The sequence below is a fragment of the Rhinoderma darwinii genome, chromosome 9, assembly GCF_050947455.1.
Source record: "Rhinoderma darwinii isolate aRhiDar2 chromosome 9, aRhiDar2.hap1, whole genome shotgun sequence".
Taxonomy (NCBI): domain Eukaryota; kingdom Metazoa; phylum Chordata; class Amphibia; order Anura; family Rhinodermatidae; genus Rhinoderma; species Rhinoderma darwinii.
Genome location: NC_134695.1, coordinates 48,341,876 through 48,364,683, shown reverse-complemented (window position 1 = coordinate 48,364,683; position 22,808 = coordinate 48,341,876). Strand labels below are relative to the sequence as shown.

General features: G+C 41.0%; 1 protein-coding gene across 1 annotated transcript in view; it reads left to right on the top strand.

The window, feature by feature from the left end:
- The window catches only part of LOC142660180 (uncharacterized), a 55,357-nt gene that overhangs the window by 9,740 nt on the left and 22,809 nt on the right, over positions 1–22,808 (top strand). The window contains exons 8-18 of the mRNA XM_075836760.1: positions 970–1,087; positions 4,071–4,209; positions 5,280–5,390; positions 5,504–5,573; positions 6,846–6,983; positions 8,747–8,911; positions 12,533–12,627; positions 15,568–15,694; positions 18,273–18,528; positions 19,867–19,916; positions 20,948–21,048. Coding sequence (XP_075692875.1) covers positions 970–1,087; positions 4,071–4,209; positions 5,280–5,390; positions 5,504–5,573; positions 6,846–6,983; positions 8,747–8,911; positions 12,533–12,627; positions 15,568–15,694; positions 18,273–18,528; positions 19,867–19,916; positions 20,948–21,048 — 1,370 coding nt within the window. The remainder of the gene's footprint in view (positions 1–969; positions 1,088–4,070; positions 4,210–5,279; positions 5,391–5,503; positions 5,574–6,845; positions 6,984–8,746; positions 8,912–12,532; positions 12,628–15,567; positions 15,695–18,272; positions 18,529–19,866; positions 19,917–20,947; positions 21,049–22,808) is intronic.

Here is a 22,808-nt window from a genome sequence, read left to right as displayed (position 1 = left end):
TTTTTATGTCCCACCATGCATAGTGTGTTGCTAAAGAGTAAATTTCTGACCTATCTAAGTGAGCAGGAGTGCAGTGGTATAGTAGTTGTGTCCATACAATGATTAGCTGCAGAGTTATTATACTCCCCTGACTCACACTGCCTGTCTCTGATATCTGCTGTGTGAAGAGCATCAAGTCTATCCTATGAGATGCAGCTTTACATTGCTCTTCCCTGCCTACTGCTTTAAGAACTGGCAGGGAGAAAGATATCAATCAAACAGAAGGCAGAGGAGAGCAACATAAAGCTGCATCTCAAAGTTACCCAATGAAGACAGCGCAGAGCACTCACAGATATAAGAGAAAGGAAGTGTGTGTCAGGAGAGTTTTATAACTCTCAATTGCCCTATGCTTGGGATTGATAGGTTTCTCCCTGTCAGCTTTTACAAGTCAGCGGCTTGGGAGAGTGGTGTGAAGCTGCATCTCATAGAATACAATAACGACTCTGCAGTACGAAGCAGCATCTCATAGTGTGAGTTAGGGGAGTTTAATTACTGAAGGACAATAGTTCTGTCACTGTGCTCTATCACTTGCTGCATTTAGATAGGAAGCAGAGCAGAACAACTGCAGTGTGATGAAACTCCACCCTCTGAAGAGTCAGAAGCATCATGGGAAATGTAGGCTGCATGACTGCACATGAGACTATTTTAGTGAAACCACATCACAGGGGACGAAGGAGCCAAGATGGCAGGCATCCCATATATATGGCACATCGACCAAAACAGATTTACCCAAGGCATACACAGGAGCCTCTACATTATTCTTTAATAATTGCCTATGCTGCACTTTATAGGCAAAAAAAATTAATTTCTGGAACGCTTCTTTAAATCTATATATAGTCTATGAATATTGAATTTCTAGATTGCAAAAGCAAATTTAATCTTTGATAATTGTCAATTATTTACCTTCTTAATATTTCTTGTCTGTTGAAGGAACTGTCCTTGATGACATCAACAACTCTGGATGTATTCCTGCACAACAATGTTCCTGTTCTTACAACGGACAGGTTTACAGACCCGGCACAGGATACTCAGCCCAGTGTCATACTTGGTAAGCGGTATTTAGTTTCTTCTAGACCACGCTTCTCAACCTTCCTCTATTGAGGCCTCACCTACCAAAACATGGTTATGCCTGAGCCTAACTATTGGTTAAAGTTACAAACAAATAAAAAATTAATCTCAATTTAGCTTTTATTTGTCTCCTGTACCTAGTATAACATTTGGATGAGCACAAAAAGAGTCATCCTTTTGCTAAACTAGGGTTTGGTTCAACATTGGAATTGCAACACCAAGAAGAAATTGTGAAAATCACAGGATCAATAGACATGTTAATGATGTGCAAATGATAGAAAAATGAAAAAAAAAAAAAAAAAAAAAAGAGTATGAGCACCATGCACAGAAATACACACACTTACACCCCTTGACATGCTATCAATGAGGTTATTAATGTTTTCCGGAGGAATGTTATGCCACGCTGAATGCATTTGGGCAAGAAAATCATCAAGATTGGCTGCTGGCAGCTCCCTTTGCAATTGCCGACCAATAACTCCCCAGATGTGCTTGATGCAGTTTGATGATGCTGCAGGCCATGGTAGCACGTATAGGCCATGCAGGCTGCTCACAGTAGCATGAGCAACATGCGGCCTGGTGTTGTCCTGTTGAAAAACGGCTCCTGGGACACTTTGGAGAAATGGTCGTGCCACTGGTTCCATTACCAAATTAATGTAACGTCGAGCAGTTATTGTACATGGAATGAGGAATAGAGGGTCCAGTTACTATACATTATGCCACCCCACACTATAAACCCGGGACTAGGACAGGTGTTACGTTCTCTTGTGAAGGCCTCTTCATGCCGTTGCCCACGTGGTCTCAAGACCAATCTATGGCTATCATTGCATCCAAGACAAAAGTGGGACTCACCGCTAAAGAGGACAGACCTCCATTCCAGCCTCCATTGCGGTCTTGATGTGCATCATGATAGCCTTTGAGAGCAGTGGTGTGTGGTCAATGGAACACCTGTAGCTGCTCATCTGGCTAGTAGCCCAATGTCGTGCAAACGCCTTCTCATGGTTTCTGTCGACACTAGTTGCAGCCCTAGGCTTGGGATGTGCGGTCCAATTTCACTTTTAGTATAGAATTGATCACAACGCACCATACTCCAAACAGATGATCCAGCCATGCAGAAGTTCGCCTCCGTTCGTGGTTGTTCTCCCAACCTCTAGGACACGCAACATTGAGCAGTGCTGTCATCTCGGAGTATGCGCGTAGCAATCTGCTGAAGTGATAAACCAAGGTCTCTCATTTGAAGGATTCTGTCCCTCTTAGATTGTGAAAAGTGGCGATAACTCGAACACCGGTGAACAGGAGGAATGGCTCAATCACCCCACACCACTTGATCCGATTTTTGAGGTTTCATGTCACTAAAAAACTTGGCTTTTTATCTGCTTTTTATGGCCCTCCCACATGCCACAGATTGGAGCTAGGTGCTTGAAAACGTGATCATTTGCAGATCTTAGTGACACCTGCTTCTTTCTCAATTTGCATAACCTTACGTCGTCTTGACCTTGTTGTTGTTGCAATTTCCATATAGTCCGTGGATGAATATAACTTTTTAAATTAAATTCAGTGCTACAGAACATACAGGAGAATACAGCACTAATCAGACACAGTCACAGGCAAAATACACAACATTGACATCCAGTGACTCATAGGTGAGATCTTCTCTAATGGTCAATGTTCTCTTTCCTCATTTTCCCCATTCGGGCCAGATAGACACTTCTTCCAGCCAACGACTTGTCTCTGCAGATATTGCCCTAAATCAATAATATTATTTACAGAATGCCCACAATATAAATTAATATAAATGTACCAATCTGATTGCCCCCATAGTCATACCTTCTAACTTTTAATAAATGGAATTGATGGATCCATTAGATGGTGCGCAGCCATGCCTCTAACCATGCCCAATCCCAACCCAAGCACATAGAATCACCCCCAGCATGCTCCAGCAGACCAGCGCCAGAACAACTCTTCAGAGTGATGCCCTGATCAAGGACAGACATCAACTCAGAACCGCAGGCATGATGCAGGAGTAGGCAGATGGGAATATCTGCTGCACAGTGTGATGTGCTCACACTGGCAGTGCAGTGATAAGGTTGCTGACCTCTGATCTAGTGGATGACTGCAGCTGTAGATTTGTGAACATATGTGGCATTTAATAACATATTAAGTACCAAAAACAAAGTTTTCAGAATATTTTCAGTGTCTGTCCTGCCTTGACATGGCCTTTGATCACAGTGTCGGACACTCTGTATTCCAAGTAGAAAAGTGATAGAGGCCAATTTTTGGACACCAGCAAAAAAAAATAAAAAAAAATCAGTGACTGGGATTAGTAATTCATTAAAAACTTATATACAAGTAAACTGCAAGTAAGCAAACTGCAGAAATGTACAACTTAATGACTACCCAGTAATTACTTTCTAGTTTGTAAAGAGGTTTTTCAATGACACATAGATACATCGCTACTAACTAGCCGTTTTGACAAAGATTAATAGTCTAACATTACTTTTAGTCTATTATTGTATCAAGTTACTGCTTTGGAGTGCTGCTGGGTTCTCCAGGCCCTGTCCCGTGGGGTCAAGGCTCGTAGTCCTGAAAGCCGCTTCATCACTTAGGCAGGTGGGGGCAGGAGCAGGGAGCCCCTTACGCTGGGCAGCACTGTGATAGTGCATGAGAGCTCAGTTTTCAACTTCATCTGTGTCCCGAGGACGTGGATAAAGTTGAAAGTGGATCTTGGCTCACCATCTACAAGGGACCCTTAGGCAATTGACATTTCTCTCTGCTGTATACTGTTGTACGTTGAACTTAATAATAACATGCTGTGCCCCCTAGTGGTGGCCAGAGCTCTTTCCACTATAAAGATATATTACGAAATGACAAGATGATAAAAGGTAGAGATTTACTTTATGGAGAAATTCCATGCAACAAGGGCTTTGGCTTGCAGTAAAATGTTTGTGATGTCTCTTATCCATCAGCACTTGTTCAGCTGGCAAGTGGAGTTGCTTAGAGAAGGCCTGTGCAGGATCCTGCGCAATAGAGGGAGGATCTCACATAACGTCTTTTGATCTCACACGTTACACATTCCACGGAGACTGCAGCTATGTGCTATCAAGGGTAAGTAGGGCATTATCTATTTTCAAGCATCTGCATTGTTGTCATTACATGGTCACAAGAAAATAAAAAAAACACACCCTATTGGATATTTTTTGTTATTGGGGTTTTCCGGGAAAATGGAATAATGGCCTATCCTTACGAGTCCCAACCCATCACCAGAGTGTGCCGCAGGGTCTTGGTGGGAGGGGGTCCCGTGGGTCAGACCTTCACCGATCATAGATTAATGGCCTATCTTAAGAATTGGCCATGAATGTGTTTTCTTGGACCAACCCCTTTAAATGAGATTTATTTATAACTTTATAACTATGGCCAAAGCATTGTGTCACATCAATCTGCTGAGATACAATGGGGCTATGACACAATGGGACTGTGTAGACCTCTTTGAATACCTCATAAAAATCAAATGTGGGGAAGGCACAATGAGCAGGCAGGATTGGAGCAGAATTTTGTAGGCTTTGTATGGTGTACCAGTGAAAGCAAGCAGTGCTGAAGGCAGCACATGTTACAGTGTAGTCTTAGCCTAAATAACAACGGTGCTGCTATTTAGAGGCATATGACCTGAAGTAAAGACAATGCAGTGCATGTATATTTTATCTGAGTTCTTTCCCTCCTGCTATTGTCCACACAGAAAGGTATTGCATACTATATGTGACCCCCTAGGCCGCAGCCTGTACATGTCTGATATAAAAATGTTTAGACATACCTTGATGATAAAAATATTGGAAAATGACAGTCTCCGTCAGTTATGACATAACAGGGGTATATCTAGAGAGTAAGGGATCACATATAATAATCTAATTGGGCCTACTCCTACCCTGTTATAGTAAGACTGCCCGATTGCCCCTTTCTACCCATTCCTAGTAGCAGAGAAGTTTGGCATGGTGCTTGGCATAGTCTCTTCTGCAGAGTCACACCACCCTTAGGGAAAGAGGAATAGGCCAACTTGAGGTTTGGCCCTATAATTGAATTCAATACAGCAGACAATGAAGAATTATCCTTTATGACCAGGTTGCTTGTCTATTTGTCCCAATTCTTTATCATTAATGGTTTGGTTATTTCTCTCCCACCAGACATGTCATAACAACACATTCAGCGTGTTGGGAGAACTTCGCAAATGTGGTCTGTCAGCTACAGAGACCTGCCTAAAGAGTACCACCCTCATCTTAAATGATGGGAAAGATGTAAGTTTCAGCTGCTCTACATGTTCATACGTCAAATTCAAGATAATGTAGTATGATTTGTATATTTTTGCCTTAACATTAATCTTATTAACCTCTACATTTTGTTGTCACAGTTGATCTACGTGAAGCCTTGTGGCAGTGTATATGTTAATTCCCTATACACCCAGTTGCCAATCTCATCAGGTATGTTAGGCCCATTTTCAATCCACGGGATGAGAAATGTAAAGTAAAACTTTTCTCTTGTATGGATATTATTAAAAGGATTGTCTTAGGACAGACATTGGTGACATAACGCTAGGACATGTCATCTATGTCTGGTTGGCTCGGGTGACCACTGTGACCTCCACCAATCTCTAGAACCAAGTGGCCAGCCCTGTGCTACTTCCTTACATGCCATTTTCCGGTTGACCTCATGGTGAGGCATTGACTATAATAGACCGACCATGTGATCTCTAGAGAACAGTGGAGCTATGCAGAGATGAAGTAGCACAGCGCTTTCATAGCACCTCAGCCACTTTGTTCTGCCACAGTGATCGGACTCCCAACAACAGTACCGGTGCGGGGCAGATAGGACATTAGAAGATGGTGACATTTCATACACACTGATGATGTCCCTTACATCATTCTAACTGCAGTACTGTGAGCCCTATATAGGAACATTTTAGCGGGCACACTATTCTCAAGTGCCACTGCCCAACTTTCTGAGGCACAACGGCCGCTCTGTTATAATAAAGTTTTGATTTTAAGGGTTAATTGTGCACATATTTTATTAAAACAGACACTTAGCGTCGTTTTCATTTGGAAACATAATACCAGTGTGCAAATACACAAAAGTAATGAAATTTTGAATTATAGAAACTTACAGGAAAAGAAGCAGGAATAATTTATAGTTATGAGTCCCCCTGTGATTAAAAAAAACAATGCAATATCAGCATTTTTTATGCTAGCATTTCATTTTAGGCATTCTCCCTGGAGACTTCACCGTTATAAATTAGAAATACTTAAATTAGAACACGTTTCTATGACCATTCAATATTTGATAATTCAGCATTTTGCAGGTCCTGCTAATACCACATTAAAGAATTTATTTATTTGAGTAAAACAATGCATCTTCTGCAGTACTGCATGTGTCCAGCAGGTGATGATGTATAGAAATTTCATTGAAAATATAGAAGATATTGCAGAGTGTATGGATGTAGCCATCTTTATCTTGACTCTGATAACTTGATGCAGCGTGATATCACACAACAAAGCCATTGAAAAGTCATTGAAAAGTCATTGAAAAAGCCAAGATAAAGGATATTGCCACTGTGTATTTAACGCGCTAAAAACAAGATAAAGACGGCTACATCTGTATGCTATTCTATCAGCGGACTAACTTTTCTATGAAGGCTTATATTATAGTGCAATCACATGACCATATTGATGAAAATGTATTTAATGTTTTATTCACAGCCAGTGTAACAATCTTCAAACCTTCATCATTCTTCATCATTGTGCAGACCACCTTTGGGTTACAGCTACAGATCCAGCTTGTGCCCACTATGCAGATTTACATCAATTTGGATCCAACTTACAGAAATGAAGTTTGCGGTAATTATTCATTATTTCTCCTATACACTTTGTAAAGACTGTCAAAACATATTACTGAATGAATATGAATATTACTTACGTAATGGGGAAGTTTATCAATGAAATGATGACAGTTTTCTGGTATGATTAATTGAAAAGAATGGTGCTAAAGCTAAACACTATATTCATAAAGGTCTAATATATGTTATCAGGGGGAATTGTCATCTTCCACACCTTCCATCCTCCCATAGTCGCCAGTTGCCTGCCCGCAGGTTACTTTTAATGTTTAGAACCCCCCCCAAAAAATTAGCAATACACTAAATAGTAGACAAGGAGGAGGCGGATGCAACGGCTGTGAAACTGCATGCTGTGAGAGGGGAGGGGGAGCCAGAAGTGAGGTGCCATCTTATGTGCTGTACGGGCAGGAGGAAATAACCCTAAAATATGGGCAGACATCACACAAGAAATAACCTACCCACTCAAAAAGCATTCAAAGAAAAGTAATATACTTAAAGAAGAGTGAAGGAAAACAAATGGTAACACACAATTTCTGCCCGCACTATACCTATATATTTACAGCTGCCTGTGATTGCATTCTGTTTTTCAAAGCAATATATATGATTTATATTGAAATAAAAAATATGCAGCTGCCCCAAAGCCGTAATTCAAATTGGAATTTAGAAGGCCCCCTTAAAGGGGATGACAATAGTCTTCTTTAATGCTTGTGTCTAGTATTTCCTGGAAAAAAGGGGAGCCTTTTTTCTAATTTCATAAAAACCCTTTTAACGACTATCTCCATGTGCGCCCTGAAATCTTGCCAGAACATAAAAGAAAAAGTTAGAAGTCCATGAATTAATGCACATTTAGCTCCCCCTAATGGTGGATGCAGACAGCCAGTTTTATATCATTTACTTGTGATTGTGTAAAGGGAAACAATTTGTGGCTCTTTAGGGCAGATTTACTATAGCAGATGCACTAGAATTCTGATGCAAATTACACCCCGAAGGAACCCATTAATGTCAATTGGTTCCATCGGCTGCCGGTGGTGTCCGTGGTGCAACAGAACCGTCGCTTCCGGTTTGCCCTTTTTCTGCTCCTCTGTCGGAGCAAAACAACCAGAAGTCCCGACACAGATGTGAACAGAGCCTTAGTCTGCACAGTTTTCAGCTGTTAGAGAAGTAGTTTTTGCCTTGGAGCTGTAGGACAGATAGCTACAACCATAATCAGAACTGTCTTTGGTCACCTGGTCACTTTACAATGTACCAATGGAGGTTACTTCTTAGGCCCCATGCACACGACCGTAGAATTCATCCGTAATTACGGACCCATTCATTTCTATGGCTGATGAACACCTTCCCGTATATTTACATGTCCTATTTTTTTATTTTACGGACTTTGCTCCCATACATTATAATGGGAGCACGGCAAGCAAATGCGGACGACTGTCCGCAGCCGTACTCGGTCAGCCCTGCCCATAATCACGGACCGTGATTATGCGCACTGTCGTGTGCATGGGCCCTTATGCTGTAGATGACTTTAAAGTCACATAGTCTGCAGTGGGTGACCCCTCTGGCTCTTATTATCACATACAGTACCTCCTTCACAAATTGTATTACTTTATTATTTAAAATTGGCTGTGTGGACATGTCTTCTTCTCCTCTTTGTTTGGCTAAACTTTTATATATTTATTTTTAAATACTTTCTTACTATCTTGTCTCAGAATAATAAGTAATTTTAGGTGCCAGAAGAAAATGACAATTTCTAAATGAATATTTTGTTTACAGGTCTTTGTGGAAACTTTAATAACATACAAGCTGATGACTTCAGAGTTCTTAGTGGTGTGACTGAAGGAACTGGGTCTTCTTTTGCCAACACTTGGATGACCCAAGCAGACTGTCCCATTGTTTCAAACAGCTTTGAGAATCCATGTGCCCTCAGCATTGAGAATGGTAAGACACTTATATCCAGGAGGTGTGAAGTATGGAATTGTAAATCTTGAAAGCTGGCAGAGTAGTTTAGTATACAATGGTAATATATTCTGGTAACAAGACATGTACATTGTTCTGTACAGAAATATAATTGTTTATAGTTAATGTACATTTTTATCATTTAGAATATTATTTATTAATAAATGTTAAATTATGTTTATGTGAGATGAGCTAATATGGACATTTATTGGGCATTTGTTCTCATTTTTATTGATATGAAATTACTGTATAAATAGATCTGAGTAAAAGGCAACATATTATTTGCATCTTCAAGTTTGCCACTAGATGGCAGCATTGGTTTGATCATATTTGTGCGCTACAGAACAGGCTGACACCAGAGGTTTTAGACTCTGAGTTGGCTACAAGGGCATGAAGGAACATGCCTTATTTGAAGATGAACCCCTTTTTTTTTTTTTTTGGTGGGACGATATGTGATGAAGCTATAAAATAGCTTTGTTGTGCAGTCTAAGGTCTTTAAGTCATACTTATATTATCACTGAAATCAATATGTGGGTTCCTCAGAGAAACAAGTAGTATCACAGAGTGGGAACTCTTCATAAAACATAACCTTTATTCATTATTAAGATTAAAATATTCTGAGTAATTATTTTGAATTCAAATACCCCTGACACAACCAGGGCTGAATCAAATAAACAATACACAATAATCACCTGCAGTATCCAGAAAATTATATCTAGATGGTGTGGTACCATACACCACCTATGGACAAACTCCAGGGATAAAAAAAACAACTATTTCCATCACACACAATTAGTGTAATATAATATAAAATAATATAATATATATAATATAAAATAATTTTTAAGCACCAAATATTGCATAAAATAATCACAACACTGACACTTCATAACCGTCCCACGCCTCCCCATGAAGTCATCACAGACGATGTGGAACTCCAAGCCTCCATCTACAGCTTCTGCAAACCAGCATTTTTTGTAAACTGGATCATCTTTATCCACCTGTTCCTTCCTCAACCAATTGTCATCTTTACTACCAGGAGTCATGAGTTGTACAAATGTGCCGATACAAGCAAATATTTATCATATATGTATACATACCATTATAGGTCTCAAATTACACACAAATTGTCGAGTATTGTCCCCTGATGAACCAACTAGGTTGGGGAAACGCGTTGGGACGGTTATGAAGTGTCAGTGTTGTGATTATTTTATGCAATATTTGGTGCTTAGAAATTACACTAATTGTGTGTGATAGAATTTTATTTTTATCCATAGGTGGTGTATGGTACCACGCCATCTAGATATAATTTTCTGGATACTGCACACAGTGCCCATGTAGATAGTGCCCATGTAGCTAGCACCACAGTGTCCCCTGTAGATAGTGCCCCTATATAGTGACACAATGTCCATGCAGATCGTACCACACCCCCCTTGAAGATATCGCCACCCCCCTGTAGATAGCGCCATTGGGACTCAGCCAGCCAGCGCATAGGCCGGGGATTCCGCTCTGGAGGGATGTCGTGATGTCACTGTCCATATATGGACAGTGACGTCAGTGGCTACTCCTTGAGCGGAATTCTTTTTTCCATCTCTGGCCGGGGATTCCGCTCCAGCAGGAGCCCCTGAGGTCACTGTCCATATATGGACAGTGACCTCAGGGGTTCTCATTAGGAGCGGAATCCCCGGCCAGATCATCGGCAACGGGAATTCCGCTCAAGGAGTAGCAACTGACGACACTGTCCATATATGTACAGTGACGTCAAGGGCTTCCCCGAGCAAAGCGCTTGTGCTCTGAGACTCCTTGGCGGGCGGAGGAGCTGCCTCTGCTCTTCCGCTCTGAACTAATTCTGAAGCAGGGACCTGATGGTTCCCTGCTTTAGAATTGGGTTCAACTGTATCTGCATCGTGAGGATGCAGATACACTTGACAGCGGCACATACCCCTGCCCGGGACAGCAGGACACCACCCAGAATGTGGGACTGTCCCGCTGAATCCGGGATGGTTGGGAGGTATGCAAACACCCATTTACAGACCCCAGACCAGACCCCTTCTGTTTAAAGACCCTAGAGCAGACCTCTCCCTGATTACAGACCCCAGACATGACCCCAAACTACCCTTTTCCAGACTTCAGACCAGGTGTTCAGCTACTCTTGGCACGACATTAGGACGTTGTCTGTGGTAGCGCACGGGAGTGAAAGGTGAATATGTGGGGCGTCAGGGAGATATGTTGGCTCTTCCGAGAGTCTGGGAGATCTCCCCTTTTCCTGAAGTCTCCTGGATATTCCAGAACAGTTGGCAAGTATGCTTTAAACTGATTTGACAAAACCCCCATCTCTTTCATTATACACGAGTCACATTATTATGACCACCTAATACTTTCGACGCGGCAGCGCGTAGCCCATGAAAGAAGTAATGTGTCGTGGTCTGGCTTGGTGGGTATATAAGGTGTGCGATAGGCTGTCTAAACACATATCACTCGTTGTTGCCATGGGTAAAAGGTGAAATTTATCACAGTTGCAAAAAAGGGATGATTATTGTTTTTTCGGGCCAAGGGTATCTGTATTTCTCAAACAGCGCAGTTTGTGAATTGTTCGCATGCTGCTGTGGTAAAAGTGTATTGTGAGTGGACAAATGCCACCAATGGGAATAACCGATGTGGAAACTGCAGAGCACCACATGTCATTGATTTGAGAGGTGAACGTCGGCTACGAAGGTGCACGGGTCCGAACAACACACTACAGTGGAGCAGCTCACCGTGAAAATCAACCAAGGGGCTACCAGGCATGTGCCTAAAACAACAGTTCAGCAAACTCTACTGCGTATGGGGCTCCGAAGCAGACGGACTGCTCCTAGGCTAACAAAGGTGCATCGTAAAAGAAGGCTTTACTCTGCACGGCAGTATCGAAATTGGACCACCGATCATTGCCAAAAGGGTTGACTTCTACGATGAGTCACGTTTCCTGCTCAACGAACGGATGGATGGACGTTGGCATGTCAGGCGAGAAACAGCAGAGAAGAAACACCCTGCAACCATTGCTGGAAGAACACAAGCTGGTGGCGGTATTGTTATGGTCCAGGGAATGTTTTAATGGCATTCTCTGGGCCCACTCAACCATGTGGAAGGCACTCTGAAGAGATTTGGGTATGAATCCATCGTTGCAGATCACGTCCACCCATACATGCTGTTTGTCTTCCCTGGGGCAGATGGAATCTTCCATTAAGACAATGCAACATGTCACACAGCTAGAAATGTCCGACAGTGGTTGGAAGAGCACGACCAAAACTTCCAAGTACTTCCCTGGCCCCCTAATTTGCCAGACTTTAACCCAATTGAGAATTTTTGGGACCACCTCGCTCGTCTTGTTCGCTCTATGGATCCTCCCCCACGCACCCGCCAGCAAATGTGGGACAAACTGCAGTCAGCACGGCTCCAGATACTTGAGATAACCTACCAATCGACTGGGTATATATATCCTGTTAATATAAATATTTGTCATTGAATTTGCATAGAAGTGTCCAGTAGTCTTTTATCTGCTATCCATACACATCTGTAAATTACAGCACATTCTAGATATAAATTATTATATATTTTCCTCCCTAGAACTCTATGCTAAACATTGGTGCTCACTACTAAGTGATGATGCAGGACCTTTTGCAGAATGTCATTCTAAAGTTAATCCAGATGTTTACACCCAGGTAACTATAATATGTAATTAACTACAATGGAATTACAAACATTTTTTTTATTTAAAACAAACACAAAAATAAATAATTACATTTAAAGTCACATTAAATATTCCAGAGCTGCATAAATAGCAAAATACCTACATCAAATATTGTCACAGTAGCTGCAAGAGCGTTCTGATAAAAGGCTGATCGGCCCATTGACTGTAGATTACCTGCAGCCCTGTACTTGTAGGATTATAATGCTTCAGTAAATGTATCATCCTTTTATTAAGAAGTAACTACTCAATTCTGTAATATATAAAGCAGCTGCAAAGATGGAGCCCCTAGATACAAATCTTAAAAAATAGATACCGACAGACCAATAACAAATGCTGTCTGGCTAAATTTGTTTTAAGAGCTAGAATTGCACAAAGCTCAGATTGAAAGGAACACATTAAAGGGGTTTTCCCATGAGAGACATGTATGACATCGCCACAGGATATGTCATAAATGTCGGATAGATGCGGGTCCCACCTCTGGAACCCACACCTATATCTAGAACGCCGTTCTAGTTTTGTCTGATCTCGCTGACTCCCGGCCACTTCCTGGTTATATGGTCGTTAGTTACGTAAACAGCGTAACTTGCTGATCTACGCTTTTTCCATAACTCCTAAAGTAGTGAATGGAAGTTACGGAAGCAGCTTAGCATGCGAGCTACGCTATTTCCGTAACTACCATTCAGTTCTATGGGACTTACGTAAACAGCATAGCTCAACAAGTTACGCTGTTTATGTAACTCTCGACCATATAACCTTTTTCATGGTCGGAATTCACCTCATTCAGCCGCACAGAGCCGCTGAATGGGGCGTTCTAGTGATAGGTGTGGGTCCCAGAGGTGCGATCTGCATCTATCTGACATTTATGACATATCCTGTGGATGTCATGAATGTCTCTCATGGGAAAACCCCTTTAAGAAAAATTAAAGGGGTTGTCCAATTTCAGCACATAAATAATAAAAAGTTACACAATTTTCTAATAATTCTGTATTAAATCCTCGTTGTTTTCAAGATCTCTGTTTGTTGTCATTCAGTAAGAACATTCATTATTTACTTTCAGTGGATAAAATTCTGTCCATGTTCATGTGATGGACACACAGGTGCACGACTCGTTACAATTAGGGTCAGTTCACAGGTTTCGTAAATACTGCGGTTTTTCCGCAGCGGAATCCGTTGCGGAAAATCCGCAGAAAATACAATAGTAGCAAAGTGGATGAGATAAAGCAAATCTCATCCACACGCTGTGTAAAAAACATGTGGAAAAAACATTCAGAAATTTACCTGCAGTGGGAATTTTATTTCGCGGCATGTCAATTTTATTTGCATAAACGCTGCTTATTTGTTGCAGGTTTTCCCCATTGAACTCAATGGGGAGGTAAATCCCGCAACAGATAGCAGTTGTTTCATTTGTTTTGTGGTGGGTTTGCCGCGATTCCGCTGCAAAAAAACGCAACTCAGGAAAAAAAACAAACACTCATACTTACACAGAACTCTGTGTTCCTTCCTCCAGCGCGGCCTCCTGGGATGACGTTTCATCCCATGTGACTGCTGCAGCCAATCACAGGCTGCTGCGGCGGTTATATGGGATTATATGGGATGAAATATCATCCCAGGAGGCCGGCCTGCTACCATTCAGGCTAAGTACTGCAGTTTTCTGCAGCGGACATTCTGGCCGAAAAACTGTACCACATTTTGGTGCAGTTTTTCGCCTGGAATTCCCTGCCGGTCGCAGGGTGGATACACTGCGTACGTTATCGCAGCGTATCTGCCCCGTGTGAACTGAGCCTTACAGTATGTGTATCAGAGTTATGTCTTTTAACAATCCCAGCACCTGTGTGTTCATCACATGACCATGGACAACATTTTAACCACTGGAAGCAAACAATGAATGTTTCTAACGAAGAACAACAAGCAGAAATCTTGAAAACCGGAAGGAATTAATATAGATAGAATATTGGAAAATTGTATAACTTTTAATTATACAAAAAATAACATTAATTTTCTAAAAATGTACAAACCCCTTTAATTACAGTGTTATGCCTAATGAAGGGCCTTTGGAGGCAGAGACACAGGGATATTCTATGTTCTGTTCTTTGAATGTATGTGTAGTGCGCTGCCTCCTTATGCTTTGACCTATGCACAATACAGTTTTGCCTGGAGGGATCCTTTGCACATACAGAGCCCCTCAGTCCTCATATACTATCTTACTGTGCCCACATAAAGTGAAATAGTATACACTGAGTGCCATATTTGTCCAAATAGTGCATCCAGTGCCCATTTAGTGCCACATAGTGCCTTCCTATATAATCATCGTAGAGTAAGCCTTTAATGAGCAGGAAAGTGACACTTTGCTGGCAGCAGCTCGTAAAATTAAGGGCTTATTCAGACAAACGTGGTATACGTCCGTGCAACGCGCACAGACCTATATTAGTCTATGGGGCAGTGCAGACTGTCTGTGATTTTTACGCAGCGTGAGTCCGCTGCGTAAAACTCACGACATGTCCGTTCTTTGTGCGTATTTCGCGCATCACGCACCCATTGAAGTCAATGGGTGCGTGAAAATCACGCGCACCACACGGAAGCACTTCAGTGGGACGCGCGTGATTCGTGCAACAGCAGTAAAACTATGAATGTAAACAGAAAAGCACCACGTAAACAGAAACTCACGCAGCCGCGTATTATACGGGGCTTACACACGGAACTGTTAAGTGCCTTTTGCGTGCGCAAAAAATGCACACGCTCGTGTGAATCCGGCCTAATAATAACTGAATGACCAGTTTTACTTTGCTATGGTCCTTCTTGCTATCAAGACCATTCAGAACTATGGGGGGAGGGGGAGTGGGAAGGAAACATTACCCAAAATCTATTAGTACTGGATACAAACTCTTTGTTATTTCTATCTTCATGTCTCTAGAACTGCATGTTTGATTCATGTAACTGTGCCAAGAGTGAGGAATGCCTGTGTGCCGCGCTCTCCTCCTATGTGCACGCCTGTGCTATGAAGGGAATCATTCTGAACGGATGGCGTCAAAATGTCTGCAGTAAGTAAAATGCTGTGCCTAGCTATGAAGTTTACATGAAAACGTGTAAAAAAAAAGTATACGATATTCAAAGGATTGTTATAAGCTGAAAATATACCTAGATGTAGCACAAATCTATACTCAAGCTTCAAAGGGGTTTTCACATGAGGGACATTTATGACATATCCACAGGATATGTCATAAAAGTCAGGTCGATGCGGGTCCCACCTCTGGGACACACACCTATCTCCAGAACCGGGTCCCCTAAACCTCGTTCTGCCGCTCTGTCTTGTGGCTGAACCATGTGAATTCCGACCATGAAACTGTTTCCGTAAGTCCCACAGAACTGAATGGTAGTTACGCAAACCGCATAGCTCACATGCTACACTGCCTCCGTAACTGCCATTCACTACTATGGGTGTTACGGAAACAGCGTAGCTCAGCGAGCTACGCTGTTTTCATAACACCCAATCATATAACCAGGAAGTTGCCAGGTGGCAGCAAGAACAGACCAAGGTAGAACAGGGTTTAGGGGCCCCGTTCTAGAGATAGGTGTGGGTTCCAGAGGTGGGACCGGCATCTACCTGACATTTATGACATATCCTGTGGATATGTCATACATGTATCTCATGGGAAAACCCCTTTAAATCAATCAACACCTGCCAGTATAATCTAGTTCTGAATGAGAAATGTAGACAAAGATAGAATGTGAATCTATCATTTTCTTTTATCTAATCTAAAGGGGTGTAATGTTCTCTACTTATTAATGTAATAATATATGTTTATAGGGGTCAGAGATCAGTTTTAATGTTATAGAACTTCAAAACCCAATGCTTTCTGCCACACAGCTGAACTACAAACTAGCTATATAAGGCGAAATTCACACGAATGTGTGCGTTTTGCGCGCACAAAAAACGCTGCGTTTTTTGCGCGTTGTAGTTCCGTGTGTCATAAGTGTTTGGTGCGTGGCCGCGTGATTTTCACGCATATGGCATCCTTATGACACGCGGTTTTGAGGTTTAGAAAAATAAATTAAGAAGGTTTTATTTTTCCCTTCATTTCTTGATCTACTGTTGCACGAATCACGCGCAGCACACGGAAGTGCGTCCTTGTGCTGCACGTGATTTTCACGCACCCATTGACTTCAATGGGTGGGTGATGCGCAAAAAACGCTCAAGTTTAGGACATGTCGTGAGTTTTACGCAGCGGACACACACTGCGTGAAAATCACGGAATGTCTGAACGGCCCCATTGACTTACATAGGTCCATGCGACGTGCGTGATTTTCACGCGCGTATCACGGACGTTGAATACGCTCGTGTAAATAAGGCCTATAGCTGTATGCAGTGAGCTCCCCCTAGTAGTGGCTGCAGGCAAAAATTTGTTTTACATGTCTATTGTGGTGGCTGGGCCTCTAGTTTCCCTGGGTTCTTAAGAGCAGCACCACCAAGCACTGTCCTGATGGCAGCCCTGTATAACCTAAACATATAACTAGGATATGCCACCAATCCAGACGCAAGCTGTAAGCATGTGACCAATAACCAGTATAATCCAGTTAGTATAATTGGGTTCTAAATAAGAAATATAAATAAATAAGTTGTTTTTTCCCTTTTTTTTTCTTTTTTAGTTATAAGCTAAAAATATAACTAGTATGTGACTCAAATCCGGACTCCATCTGTGAGCAATTACCAGTATAATCTAGTATGATCTAGTTCTATAGAAATATAGATTATGGATAATAGATAGATTACACACAGATAGATCAATAAGGATAGAGAGAGAGAGAGATAGATAGGTAGATAGATAGATAGATAGATAGATAGATAGATAGATAGATAGATAGATAGATAGATAGATAGATAGATAGATAGATAGATAGATAGATAGATAGGTAGGTATGGAGGTAGATAGATAGACAGATAGATAGATAGATAGATAGATAGATAGATAGATAGATAGATAGATAGATAGATAGATAGATAGATAGATAGATAGATTGATGATAGATAGATAGATAGATAGATAGATAGATAGATAGATAGATAGATAGATGTGGGATAGATAGATAGATAGATAGATAGATAGATAGATAGATAGATAGATAGATAGATGTGGGATAGATAGATAGATAGATAGATAGATAGATAGATATGGAAAAAAGGAAGGTAGGATCCAGCGAAGTGTAGTAGTAAAAGGAAAACCTAAATTTCCTGCTTTATTGAAAGATAGACATCAAATGACGAACATTGGAGAAGGAACGCACTACAAGGTGGTCTAAATGGCAAAAGTAAGAGAGTCTACGCGTTTCGAACACGATATGTGTTCTTATTCATGGCACACACTAGAATTAGCCATAAATAAGAACACAGATCGTGTTCGAAACGCGTAGGCTCTTTAGGAGGTGCCAGCAGTGGGGCTTCCCGCAATCACTTTCACCTATCCTGTGGATAGGTCATATTTAATGATTCTTGGAGGACTCCTTTAATGGTTAATTATTTTTTAAATTAGAGTTAGAGCTTGAAGACCACAATATATTTGGTTTGCTGTGAGAGAAATATCATAAGAAGATTTGGTGACATTGTCTGTATTTGTATTTCAGGTTTATATACATCCACCTGTGCTGCATCATTGGCCTACAGTTATTCAATAAGCACTTGCCAGCCCACTTGCCGCTCTCTCAGTAGCCATGACATTACTTGCGACATCTCCTTTGTCCCGGTTGATGGCTGCATTTGTCAGAATGGAACCTACCTGGATGACAATGGTGGATGTGTGCTCCCATCAGCCTGTTCTTGCTATTACAAAGGTACAGCAGTGCCACCTGGAGAAGTGGTGCATGACAATGGAGCTATATGGTGAGTGTCCTCTTTTAATACAATTTTTGAATACTTTACATTGTAACTTTAATGTTGAAGACATTCCAAGTTTGCTCCTCTCAGTGGTGTTTAGTCATGTACAGATGTAGCCAAGTTTATACTTGACTCTGATAACTTAATGCAGCAGGATATCACACAACAAATGCCATTGAAAAGTCATCGAAAAAGTCAAGTTAAAGTTTCTTGTCATGTGTATTTAATGCGTTAATAGTCGAGAAAAAGATGACTACATCTGTAGTCATGTTTCCCAAAATCAGCCCTTGGGGGCCAAATTTGAACAAACACAATGGGGCAGATTAACTAAGCTTAGATCAGGCATTTAAAAGATGCACGAAATTTAGCACAGTGGTGGATGCTCTATGATAAATCTCAGGCAACTACCCTTGAAAAAGCTGACGGCGAAACGCGCGTTGGGGCTCTGTGGTGGTGGTCTGGTGTTATTAGGGGCATATTATGCAGCACAGTGGTTGCTAATGCTATTAAACCTTAAGCACTATCTATGTTGTAATGTCTCTCTATTCCTGAGACAGCACTGATATGCAGTAAATTACTGGGTGTATATAATTTCTTTGTCTCTTGATGCAGTATCTATAGCTATTACATGTCACATTCTGTGTTTTGTGATTATTAATGATTGTGATATGCTGCTCTGTGTATTGTGGTCCCCTCACCATGTTGTTTTAAACAGTTTGTCATTTTAGGTCTTGATGGCCATTGTCTTTTACTTTTTGATTAAATGTTATAAAAATCTTTTGTATTGTACCAATGGTGTGCTATTATGTTATTGTAATGTCCACATGGTAGTATCTACATATATGTCTATAGGTATTGTAACTAGCAAGAATAGCTAGATTATTTTCTCCTCCTTATACCACCTTTGATTTGGCCTATTCTGTATGTGCCAGATCTTTGGCACATTTTAAGCCACGCCCCTTTTTAAAAAAGGGTCAAGAGAGGTGCAAACATCTGTGCCAAGTTCTGCTAAAATGTGCCAAATTGTGGTGCGTTTTTCAACACATTCTAGGCGCAGACTCATTAGTAAATCTGCTCTAATGGGGGTACAGTGGTTATCCAGACTAAAAATTTTTTGTAGAATCAGCGCCACGCTTACCCATGGGATGTGTCTGGTATTGCTGCTAAACCTCATTCAAGTGAATGGGGCTGTGCTTTAATACTACTGTAGATACAATCCATGGACGAGCATGGCACTGTTTCTGGGGGAAAAAAGCAGACTTTTAAATCCTGCACACCCCTTTAAGACTAGCCTTGACGTTTACATGACTTGTTGCCTGCTCATGTTTGCATATTATTTTTCAGCACCTGTTCAGCTGGAAAACTAGATTGCATTGGAGTGATGGAAAAAACAGGTGGGTATTAACAATTTGTTTCCTAGAAAGAGTGAAAAACAGAGGATTGTGTGCATGTAAAAGAGAGGTTAAGAGAGTGTATTACTTTAAAAGCTATTATAAGGATCTTACACTAGAATAAAACAGAGCGCCACGGACTGGGTTGGAATAGTGTACAACTTTAAAAAATACACCCCACCAAAACTCATTGGAGCTGTATAACTTGTCCTGTTACTAGACTGTCATATATAGTATCACGGAAGAGTTCTCCTAGGTACAGAAGATACTTTTAGGCATGTGTATTAGCAAGTTCCACCCAATCAAAATTCTAGCCTTCGGAGCGCTATTTCAATATAGAGTAGGACCCCTTTAGCACAGCTTGATAACACTCAGTCAGACTTGTTAGACTTGCCCACTACGTTACTACCACACATTTAATGAAAGTGAAGCGCTGCTTTTTGTTCCTGTTGGACTACATGGACAGCAGAAAACTCCCAGCTTCCAGTTTAATACTTTTAGCAAATGCTATAGGGCTTGCTGCCTTTTCCGTAGATCGACAGATTTTAACATTCTTGTTAATGGCCTAGACAATTGTTAAATTGGAGTTCTGATGACATGCACAATTAAGACTACATCCAGACGCAGCTCTCAGATGGTCATCCCGGCTCACTGTCGAAAAGTCTATAGAAGAGTTGGCTATTCCCTCTTCAGGGTGAATGATAGAAGACCACCATGCGGGAGCATAGCCCACTCTTCCAGGAGTCTGGAACTTCTCTTTCCACATATCTCCTGGATATGCGAAGAAAGTAGGCCACACTGGTTGAGATTAGTTTGGGCTCTACTTTCCCATCCTCTTACACATATCATTATTTTAACACAAAAAAAAGGTCACTTTGCAATATATTTTTCTCATATATAATAGAGGTCCTAGAGCTGTAGATTCAGTATCCTGTAATTCAAATATTTATGCTTTTTAAATTCTGTGTTCTATTCTTACAATTTTTATGTTGTTTTTTTACATGGATGTCATTTTTTTAATGTCTTTTTTACAGTGTGTGCTGCTCCCAAGGTTTACTTTGACTGTACAAATAAGACCGTCGACACTAAAGGAGCAGAATGCCAGAAGAGTTGTCAGACTTTAGATATGCAGTGTGTAAGTTATTTATATATATAGTATTTTTCTCAAATTACCTCTCTAAGGCTATGATCACATCTGTGTCTGAGGGTCTGTTCGTAACCTCCATCGCAAATTCTGTCCAATTTGGAGGGAAGGAATAATGCTTTATGCAGCACTATTCTTCACCTCAAAATGAAAGGTAACACAATGGAACCCATTATAAGTCAAAACGGTCTGTCGGCCGCTGGTGGCATTCATTGTACAACACATTCGGAGCTGCATTGTCTTTTCCATTATAAACAGAGCCTGTATTTGAAAATGTTTAAAGCTAAGTCCGTCCAAAGTTAAAATTGCAGGCTTGAACTTTCCTCTCTGACCTCACTCATAGGGTCAGTTCACACGTTGCATAAATACTCAGAATTTTCCGCAACGGAATTCGTTGTGGAAAGTCCACAGCAAATACAGCAAAGTGGCTGACATAAAATAAATCTCATGGACATGCTGCATAAATACTGAGTGGAAAAAAACGCTCAGAAATTGACCTGCGGTGCAGAATTTTATTCTGCAGCATGTCAAGTGTATTTGCACCTTTTTCTACCACACCTTTTCCTTCCTCTCAACTTTCCATTAATGTGCTTGGATACAGCACTCTAAACAGCCAGCTTCTTTAGCAATGTCCTTTTGTGGCTTACCCACCTTGTGGAGGGTGTCAATGACTGTCTTCTGGACAACTGTCAGCAGTCTTCCCCATGATTGTGTGGCCTACTGAACCAGACTGTTGGACCATTTAAAGGCTTAGGAAACCTTTGCAGGTGTTTTGTGTTGATTAGCTGATTAGAGTGTGACACCATGAGTCTACAATATTCAACTCTTACCCAATATTCTAATTTTCTGAGAGACTAAATTTTGGGTTTTCATTAACTGTTAGCCATATTCTTCAACATTAAAAAATAAATAAAAAATAAAAATGCTGGAAATAGGTCACTCTGTGTGTAATGAATCTATATAATATATGAGTTTCACTTTTTGAATTGAATTACTGAAATAAATTAACTTTTTGATGATATTCTAATTAATTGAGAAGGACCTGTATATTAAATATTAATACTTTCCATTGCAGATGTTGTGTTGAAATAGTTTTACTTCTAGCAGTATTTGTAGCAGTCTTTAGGTGGCCAAACACATTAGATGAATGTCGACGGGATCGACTGACCATTTCATGTGTATGGGGGCCTCCCGACTCTCCACCAACAGCAGATATTTTGTTGTTAGTGGAGATAAGCCCCTGCCAGAGGTGTCTGGCAGCAGCCTAATCCCTATCCATATCCACAGTATATGAATGCTTAGCCAAGCCAAGTGTGCATGTATACGGGTGGAACAGGATGAATATCTCTTGGCCGAACGATCACTCAGCCCACAGCTATCTAATGTGTATGGCCAGCCTTAGTTATGTTTGTTGTTGTGCTGGCAGACAATGAAGTGGAACTGCACTTGATTGTGCTTGTTGTAGTTGTAGTGGCGATCATATATAAAATGGTTGTACTTCTCATAGATGATGTTATCATTATAATAATTGATCTCGTAGTGGTTTCAGTAGCGCTTAATCAAGTAGTGATTTCAATTGTGTTTCTCATTTGCTTGTAGACAAATATGTGGAACGGCACTTAATTGTGGCGGTTATATATGTTGTAGTAATAATTTCTAGCACTCGTTAATGTGGAGCTCAGTTTGGTGGTGCCACTTGGAGTACTTTCCATATTGGATGTTGTTGGAATATGATGTTGTTGTGGCTGTGT